A 10,432-nucleotide genomic window follows, 5' to 3' on the forward strand; every position below is an offset into this window, starting at 1 on the left:
CACTCTGTCACCATTCCTTTCAAATGGTACACGATACAACTGTTTCATTCTCATCTGGTTTCTTCTAAGCACTCTGTCAATAGTTGAGATGCTTACTGACTATGTTTTCAAAGATGTCATGGTTGTCTATAATGGCACTCTGGATCTCCCTAAGTCCAATAGCATTATTAGCTATGACCATTTCACAGATGGCATCCTCCTGCTGAGGTGTAAAAAGGGGACCTCTGCCACCCCTGTGAGGTAGCCCTGTAGACCTGTGTGGTACACAAGTAGTAAGGCAAAACAAGACCGAGTTGAGTATACTTTTAGAAAATATGTAAAATTGTAATATGAAGTGTTAGTGTGTACTGTAAACATGAAAGTATTACAGTATAGAGTTATTTGGATTACCCACCTGTTCTCTCTACGAAAAGTTTGGATTATTGAGGACACGGTTGATCTCCCAACATTTGGCTGCACCCTTTGTCCAGCTTCAGCCATTGTTAGGCCATGATTGACAACATGGTCTATAAGTGTGGCCCTTATTTCATCTGCAACATGCCTATGTCCATGGCCTCTTCTACCTCTCCCTCTGTTATGCCTCCTTACTCCCCTTCCATGCACTCCTACTGCTCTTCTTACTTCTGGCTGTTGAGCCTGCTCATTTCTTTGTGGATCTTCCATTGGTAGAAATTGTAAAACTGTGTTTTGCTTCCAGTAGTCTATATATGCTTGCCAATTGAAGGTTCATGAGATGCACCTTAGAGTAGTTTCAGAAAACTGCTTGATAATTAGTTGATCTAGAGTATCAAACACTCCCCTTCATTAGTAAAAGTCATGATTCAGCTGACAGCTAATCACCAGTTTAAACAATATTTACAAAAAAGTCCACTAGAAGTGTATAAAATCGGCTTATTATGTCCTGACAACTGGCTTAACTATTTTGATTATAATGATGTATACAATGAACTAATGGCTAAGTGTTTTGGTGGGGTAGGTCAGTTTAGTAGAGAAAAGTATATTATATTATGATTTGCATGACAAAAGCGATTGAGAATTTGGGAAACAGTCGACAGTTGTACAGAATCATTTGCTATAGTGCTCGACATAATTTGCTGTTTGTATAAAGGAGTGAGAAATGACGATTTGATGTGCACAAGTGACTAGATGATATGCAAATTGAACGAGTAGTTTTAAGAAATCTAATTCTGATCTGAGAAATGCTCCAAAGCGACTGAGAAAAACTGTAATCAGTCTCATATTCTAATTATACCAGAACCACAAGTTTAGTTATCAACTAAAGGTAATTAATGGTTTGGTATCTGAAGGATTTAATTATGAATTCTTTGGCGGTTTTGGCAACAACCACTTTTGAATGACATCAACACAGACAATTTGGTGAAAATAAATGATACATTTATTTACAACCAATTATCCTAAAACACAAACAGCATCAACAAGGATTAGTGGAAGAGCATGTTGAAGACTACCTCAAAGAAATTGAGCGTAGCCTCTCGGACTTGTGCAACAGAACGAGAGAAAGTGAAGCTAATTTGGAAAACCACCTCTAGATCAGTTCACACGTTCATAGAATCACAGCCGTTTTCCATTAGGGACAGTTACACTCAGCTATGCAAAGCCCTCGCTGAGGAGTATTCCCCTTATTTTGACGAAGCGTCAGAATTCATGTCGGCCATTAAAATTAAGCACAAGCGTTCAAGGCATTCCAGAGATTACTTTAATCGCTTGAAGCAAACGTCTTTCCAGGGAAGAAATGTACCAGGTCTCCCAGAAGACCGAACCTTCAAATCCCTATTTTTGCACAATCTCCACCCTTGTGTGAGAACCCATGTCACACTTTTGGCACCCCAAGGTGACCTTTCAATGCGTGAGATTAGAAAGACCACACGGACAGTGTGGAAGACTGTTGTGCAGTACCTACACTGGTCTCCCTATTAATAATTCATCCTGTTTGTAGACTCTGCTGTGCAGTGATATGTTTGTTGTGCCTTTATTGTCTAGTGTTTGGTTTTAGGGTGAGTTGGGGAGTCAGTGTTATAGTAAACTGTACTGCAGTGTGTTATAGTGAGTGTGAAAGTATTAGTGGGTGGAGCTGTGTAGGCCAGAGGGCGGAGCTACAGTCCTCCTGCCTGACTGGTTGGTTCCTGCTCCAGGGATGTTGTCCTTCTGTGGGATTATTCTTGTAGTCTTCAGCACTGAGACAAACACAGTGGAGGGAGTGTGTAGCTGCACTGATCTTCACAGTGTCTCCAGGACTTTTGGTTGGACTACGTCCTGTAGGGCTTTGACAGGATGAAGTTCTCAACCACATAGTGTGTGTGTGTGTGTGTGTGAGAGAGAGAGAGAAAACTGGGAATTTTGTGTGTGTGTGTGTGTGTGTGTTTGTGTGTCCATCTCTGTCGAAGACACACAGACTCACACACAGTGTCTCCAGGGCTGGAGAGGATACGATCAGAGTGAATAATGACTATATGGGTGAAAACACATACAGAACACTTTATTCTGTATGTATTCTGTGTGTGTGTGTGTGTGTGTGTGTGTGTGTGTGTGTGTGTGTGTGTGTGTGTGTGTGTGTGTGTGTGTGTTTTAGGATGGATTATGCAGGGATGATGAGAATCAAACCAAGACTAAGAAAATGTGAGTTCACTGTTTCAATATAATGAACACACACACACACACACACACACACACACACACACACACATATATATATATATATATATATATATATATATATATATATACACCGTATTTTCTGGACTATAAGCCGCTACTTTTTTCCTCATGATTTGAACCATGCGGCTTATAAAGAGGTGCGGCTTTTCTGTAGATTTTTCAGCGGGCACGACGGAGAAATTTTTTCAAACCAACATGTGCTCTGTTTAGACATAATACTGCTGTAATAGTCGTGGTCAGAGGTGAACTTCGGTATAGCCAGTGTGTATTTTATTTAAAATAATTAACACTCTTGAGCCAGTGTGGCTTTAGACATAGATAATTCTGTGCCGTTTGCTGTGATGGATAATTAAAGTCTAGCTCTTATTTATGCATAGAAACATGCATAGAAATCGACAATATAATCTGTAGCGTCTTTATGCTCGGATAAAAGAGAGGAGTCGGAATTCGACACAACACCGGCTGAAAGCCAAAACTGTCGCACATGAAATGCTACAGGCACCGTTCAGAAACTGATCAGTTCAGTTAAATGTGCAGTGAGTCCTTGCTTAACGACGGGGTTAGAGACTGAAAAGTCCATCATAAAGCAGTTTTCGTCGTTAAGTGAGACCCTAGATTTAGATACGCTTTGATCGTAAATACAGTATAGAAAAAACTAACAATGTTCTTATGCATGCGTACAGTGTGAGAAAGAGCGATCGCGTTGCTGAGATGGGCTGCGGTGGAGGCTGCGCTGCCTCAGCTTATCGTACACAACACCCCACAACACTCCACTACACCCCACAACACTCCACAACACCCCACACAACACCCCACACAACACTCCACAACACTCCACAACACCCCACACAACACTCCACAACACCCCACACAACACTCCACACAGCACTCCACAACACTACACAACACTTCACACAACACTCCACACAACACTCCACACAAAACTCCACTACACTCCACTACACTCCACACAACACTCCACTACACTCCACACAACCCTCCACTACACTCCACACAACCCTCCACTACACTCCACAACAACCCACACAAGACTCCACTACACTCCACACAACACTCCACACAACACTCCACACAATACTCCACACAATACTCCACACAACACTCCACACAACACTCCACACAACACTCCACACAACACCCCACAAAACACTCCACACAACACCCCACACAACACTCCACAACACCCCACACAACACTCCACAACACCCCACACAACACTCCACAACACTCCACAACACTCCACAACACCCCACACAATACTCCATTACACTCCACAACACTCCAACACTCCACTGTGCTGCCACTGCTCCTCCGCACACCGTGCAAAATTAAAAAAGTCGGTCGTAACTCCGGTCCATCATTAACCAGACCCACCATTAATCGGGGACTCACTGTACTCAGTTCAGTAGATATATGAGGCTTATAGCCCGATGTGGCTTATACAACATTTTCCATAAAAAAAAAAACTTTGTAGGTGTGGCTTATATTGAGGTGCGCTCTATAGTCCAGAAAATATGGTATATATATATATATATATATATATATATATATATACTATATATACTATATATATTTATATATATATATATTTATTTATTTTTTCTTCACTCACATACACACATTCACACACAGTAGTTGTGTTGTGTGTTCTCTCCTCTAATGTCTGTTCTTGTGTGCAGATGCGTGTGAGTTCACACTGGACCCAAACACAGCACACAGAGAACTGTCTCTGTCTGAGGAGAACAGGAAGGTGACGTGGGGGAAACAGCAGCTGTATCCTGATCATCCAGACAGATTTGATTACTATAAGCAGGTGCTGAGTAAAGAGAGTGTGTGTGGAGAGAGTATGTGTGGACGCTGTTACTGGGAGGCTGAGTGGAGTGGACATGATGTTGAAATAGCAGTGACATATAAAGGAATCAGCAGGAAAGGACGCAGTGATGACTGTGACTTTGGATGGAATATAAAGTCCTGGCGTCTTTACTGCTCTAATGACAGATACACTGTCAGACACAATAAGAAGGAAACTGTCATCTCTGTCCCCTCCATCTCCAACAGAGTAGGAGTGTATGTGGACTGGCCCGCCGGCACTCTGTCCTTCTACAGCGTCTCCTCTCACACACACACACTCACACACTTACACACATTCAACTCCACATTCACTCAGCCCCTCTATGCAGGATTCTGGGTGTTTCCTGACTCCTGTGTGTGTGTGTGTGAAGTAGAATAACCTCCTGTGACCTGCAGGAACACCTGAGTCTCCATGGTAACACACATGAGTGTAACACACTCCTCTACACACAGAACTGGACATGATCCATGACTGATCCAGTGAACATCATAACACACATGCCTGATCAGACTTACACAAAACACACACACACACACACTCTCTCTCTCTCTCTCTCTCTCTCTCTCTCTCTCTCTCCCCTACACACACACACACACATACACACACTCTCTCTCTCCTATACACACACACACACACTTTCTCTTTCTTTGACCCACACACTCACACAAACAGGTAGTTTTAGAGCAGTATACAAACTGTACAATATTCAAACTATTCTTGAGTATTGTACAGGGAAACTGAGTATTGTGAGGGAAATTTGCTAATGTCATTTAAGATCACATAAGAACATTATGATTTAGTACATTAGCAGAAAAACTGTGAACAAGGTTGATCAGTGATTCGGTTCAGTGATTCATTTGTAATCATGTCCTTGTTTGTGTGTAACCGGCGTGAGGAGAATGTGTAGAGACAGAAAGTACTATGTTATGTCTGTCATCCCTCTGTTGACCATCAGCTCTTTCTGTGTTCTGCTAGAAACAGTAAAGATCCATATTAGGAGGAATACACATGTGAGACCAAACAGTAAAGATCCATATTAGGAGGAATACACATGTGAGACCAAACAGTAAAGATCCATATTAGGAGGAATACACATGTGAGACCAAACAGTAAAGATCCATATTAGGAGGAATACACATGTGAGACCAAACAGTAAAAATCCATATTAGGAGGAATACACGTGTGAGACCAAACAGTAAAGATCCATATTAGGAGGAATACACGTGTGAGACCAAACAGTAAAGATCCATATTAGGAGGAATACACGTGTGAGACCAAACAGTAAAGATCCATATTAGGAGGAATACACGTGTGAGACCAAACAGTAAAGATCCATATTAGGAGGAATACACGTGTGAGACCAAACAGTAAAGATCCATATTAGGAGGAATACACGTGTGAGACCAAACAGTAAAGATCCATATTAGGAGGAATACACGTGTGAGACCAAACAGTAAAGATCCATATTAGGAGGAATACACGTGTGAGACCAAACAGTAAAGATCCATATTAGGAGGAATACACGTGTGAGACCAAACAGTAAAGATCCATATTAGGAGGAATACACGTGTGAGACCAAACAGTAAAGATCTATATTAGGAGGAATACACGTGTGAGACCAAACAGTAAAGATCCATATTAGGAGGAATACACGTGTGAGACCAAACAGTAAAGATCCATATTAGGAGGAATACACGTGTGAGACCAAACAGTAAAGATCCATATTAGGAGGAATACACGTGTGAGACCAAACAGTAAAGATTCATATTAGGAGGAATACACATGTGAGACCAAACAGTAAAGATCCATATTAGGAGGAATACACATGTGAGACCAAACAGTAAAGATCCATATTAGGAGGAATACACATGTGAGACCAAACAGTAAAGATCCATATTAGGAGGAATACACATGTGAGACCAAACAGGACAGATCCATATTAGGAGGAATACACATGTGAGACCAAACAGTAAAGATCCATATTAGGAGGAATACACATGTGAGACCAAACAGTAAAGATCCATATTAGGAGGAATACACATGTGAGACCAAACAGTAAAGATCCATATTAGGAGGAATACACATGTGAGACCAAACAGTAAAGATCCATATTAGGAGGAATACACATGTGAGACGAAAGCTGTCTACTTTGCATTCTCCCCCCTCAGTTTCTCAGTGTGCCCAAATGTACTGTAAACATGTGATAACAGAATAAAGGAGATTGGACTGTAAACATGTGATAACAGAATAAAGGAGATTGGACTGCCCTCTCTCCTCAGAGTTCTTGTTCTAGACGAGACTCTCATGCTTTTTACTTTTGTAATAAAACTATATTTTAACCATGTCTGAGTCCTCATCTATTTTCAGGAAATTTCCACGACAGTATTATACAGTGTATGATAGAAAAAGCCCTGGCCTCCCCTTGGGGGTAGGAGTGCCTCTGTGGTGGAGATGAAGCGTTGGCTGTTGGGGGGTATCTGGGGTGGGCTTGGGGCGCTTGGTTTCAGACTCAGACCAGCTTATCTTCTGTCCTGTAGATGTCTGTTGTTGTTTGATTGTTGTACTATTGCAATGGTTTAGTTTTTTTTTTTTTGTATGGTTTAGTATTTGGTTTAGCAGTTTTTCAAAAGACAAAAACTACTTACAATAAGTTTTAAAAAATCAGAGCCATTTTGAATAATCAATATGCCACTTATATGCCACTATAATTCAAATATTATGTTTGTGTCAATTTCACATTATTTCAACCTTTCACAAATCAAATCTCAAACATATGGTCCTGAGATGAGCAGATTTCTTGCACGAGATTTTGCAGTCTCTTGAGGTAGCCAAAAGTGTGTATTGAAAGCTGTGTCAACAGAAACCACCCACAGCTGACACAAACCTCATTTATAGTGGAAGACTGTCCAAAGCAGGGGGTTTGGTAGTTCTAGTGTTTTAAATATGACCCCACACAATGATGATGGGGAGTAATGATGTATGATGAAGGAGAGATAGAGGGAGAGGTAGAGGATTATTGATGTGTGATGGAGAGACAGAGGGAGAGGTAGAGGAGTAATGATGTGTGATGAAGGAGAGACAGAGGGAGAGGTAGAGGAGTAATGATACATGATGGAGGAGAGACAGAGGGGGAGGTAGAGGAGTAATGATGCGTGATGGAGGAGAGACAGAGGGGGAGGTAGAGGAGTAATGATGTGTGATTGAGGAGAGACAGAGGGAGAGGTAGAGGAGTAATGATGTGTGATGGAGGAGAGACAGAGGGGGAGGTAGAGGAGTAATGATGTGTGATGAAGGAGAGACAGAGGGGGAGGTAGAGGAGTAATGATGTGTGATGAAGAAGAGACAGAGGCAGAGGTAGAGGAGTAATGATGTGTGATGAAGGAGAGACAGAGGGAGAGGGAGAGGAGTAATGATGTGTGATGAAGGAGAGACAGAGGGAGAGGTAGAGGAGTAATGATGTGCTGGACTAGCTGAACCTAGTCCAGCTGACTGAAATGCACAACCAGTTCACCGGCCTGGACCCACCAGCAGACATCAGTACTCCAGAGACGACCACATATAAACTCGTATACATTTTGATATAGCACAGGATCCGCTGACAAGGGCCTTTTTTTTAAATATTGAACTATGTCGGCATTATACAAAATGTAATAGGACCTTCTCATTATCGAAATCATACCCTAGATTTAATTTTAACGCTGTGTATCGACGTAGATAATATAAATACGCTCCCGCAAACCGCAGCAATCTCCAACCACTATCTAGTTCAATTCGAGCTTCATCTTAACCTAAATAGCAGCTCGTCTCCTCTGCATTGTATAAGGCCCATGATAAATTCATCAACAGCAACACAGTTTATTGAAAACCTCCCTGATTGCTTTAGCCCACTCGCCATCGGATCCAGGAGTTAGATAGTCTAACCGACTGCGTAGAGAATACCTGCAGATCAGCTCTAGATATAGTAGCTCCACTAAAATCACTAGATCTAAAAAGATCACAAAACTTACAAAACCTTACCTCAGATTCCAGTAAACCTCACTAGTAATGTATTTATTGATTTATTTGATAATAAAATAGAGAATATTAGACAAAATATAAAACCTTTTATAGGTAATCCAACTGGTATGTCATCTGGTTTGGTCGATATTGATTTAAATTTTGCATTAGGGGAAATGCTTGAAGCTTTTTTTTTCCACTCCCACAATCAATTTCATTATGCGCAGGCCGTGGACGGACAAAGCCAAGTAAGACTGTGCATCTGGGCAGACTTAGAGCAATATTGTATGCTTGTCGAGTGTGAATGTTCACGTTTATATCTGTGCTTATGTTCATGATTAAACCTTACTAATTCTAGTACAAAGCCTCTTCGGTGAATTTTACTTCATCGTAAACTTCATGGTTACAATTTCAAGCATTTTCAAGTACTTTAGCCTAAATTCCAGCACTTTTCAAACCTGGAACACAATGCAACTTTAAAATTCGTCAGGTAAATGTTTTTCCTTTCTTTTCTGCGCTCCAGATTTCTGTATTTTCTTTAACTATCCACCACTGTATTTCCCGCTGTTGGGCGGGTACCAGCCGGGCGCTGGATCAAACCATTTTTCAGTGGGAGGCGGGGGTGTATGCACTTAATGGAAAATATGCAGATAGGTAAAAAACATATATATTTTAGCCATTGAGCTTATTTTGAGTACAGAATTTTATATTAATGAAAGATTTCAAGATTATTTAAAAATTATAGACTTTAAATAAAAAATAAATTGCTGGGCTCTTTGATGGGCCCCCCTGGCCTTGGGGCCCGGGACAAAAGACCCGGTTGTCCCCCCCTGTCGACGGGGCTGGTCTGAGTCATACATGTTGTGTGTTACTGAGTGTTTTACGTGTGCCGTCTGCACAATATCTGTGTATAATTAAAGTTACGTTGAGAAACCGCGGCCTCGTGTCTCGTCCGTCTCTCTGTGGCCAGCGTCACAGTCTGTGCAACATACTTGGTGAAATAAAGTGATTCTGACTCTGAGATGTTAAATGCTGGATGTCTCTAAACTTCCTCCAAATGAATGAGGACAAAACAGAAATTCTCACACATGCCTGATCACTTACACAACACACACACACGTGACGGATGTTCGTCCTCAGATCTCTGCTGTGTCCTCAGTCCTCGTGTAAAACTGCATTAAGTGTAGCGACCACAATCTGAAAATTGGGGACTGAAAATTTGGGCACGCTGCTCTTCTTCAGGAATCCTCTGTGATTTCCTGGTGTATGAAGGTGGCTCTGGAAAGAAAACCACCTTCTGGGAGGTGATGTTGTGGTCAAACTGTGTGAAACACTCCCATCAAACCAAAACTTCAAACCAAAAGTTTTTGCTGACAATTTTGTTTCTTCAGCACCACTGGTGCTCACGCTTCTCAAACGGCAGATCTACTTTGTAGGAACTCTCCGTAGCAACCGCACGACTGGTTGTCAGCTCGAAGATGAGAAGAGTCTTGCCAAAAGAGGCAGAGGATCTGTTGATTCCAGGGTGGAGAAACAGGAAAACATTGTGATTGTGCGGTGGTACGACAACAAACCTGTTACTCTGATTTCCTCGTACTGTGCTATAGAGCCTCAAGACAAAGTACGACGCTGGAGCAAAGCAGACAAAACGTTCTTGGAGGTCAACAGGCCACACGTTGTGAAGGAATATAACAAATTCATGGGGGGAATAGACCTCCTTCATGCTTGTGTTGCAAGATACAAGTACCAAATGAGATCGAGAAGGTGGTACCTCTACCTGTTGTAGCAAACTATCATTACATTTACATTTACATTTATGGCATTTAGCAGACGCTCTTATCCAGAGCGACTTACAAAAGTGCTATGTAGTTGCTTGGAATCTCCAAG

The 10,432-nt window shown here is 41.6% G+C and overlaps 1 protein-coding gene across 1 annotated transcript in view; it reads left to right on the forward strand.

Moving 5' to 3' along the window:
- LOC143491204 (uncharacterized) overlaps nt 1-5,811 on the forward strand; it is a 52,311-nt gene extending 46,500 nt beyond the window's left edge. The window contains exons 12-13 of the mRNA XM_076990012.1: nt 2,591-2,637; nt 4,377-5,811. Coding sequence (XP_076846127.1) covers nt 2,591-2,637; nt 4,377-4,927 — 598 coding nt within the window. The 3' untranslated portion in view covers nt 4,928-5,811. The remainder of the gene's footprint in view (nt 1-2,590; nt 2,638-4,376) is intronic.
- Nucleotides 5,812-10,432: the final 4,621 nt, after the last annotated feature.

This window comes from Brachyhypopomus gauderio, unplaced genomic scaffold (assembly GCF_052324685.1).
Source record: "Brachyhypopomus gauderio isolate BG-103 unplaced genomic scaffold, BGAUD_0.2 sc72, whole genome shotgun sequence".
NCBI classification, from domain to species: Eukaryota; Metazoa; Chordata; class Actinopteri; order Gymnotiformes; family Hypopomidae; genus Brachyhypopomus; species Brachyhypopomus gauderio.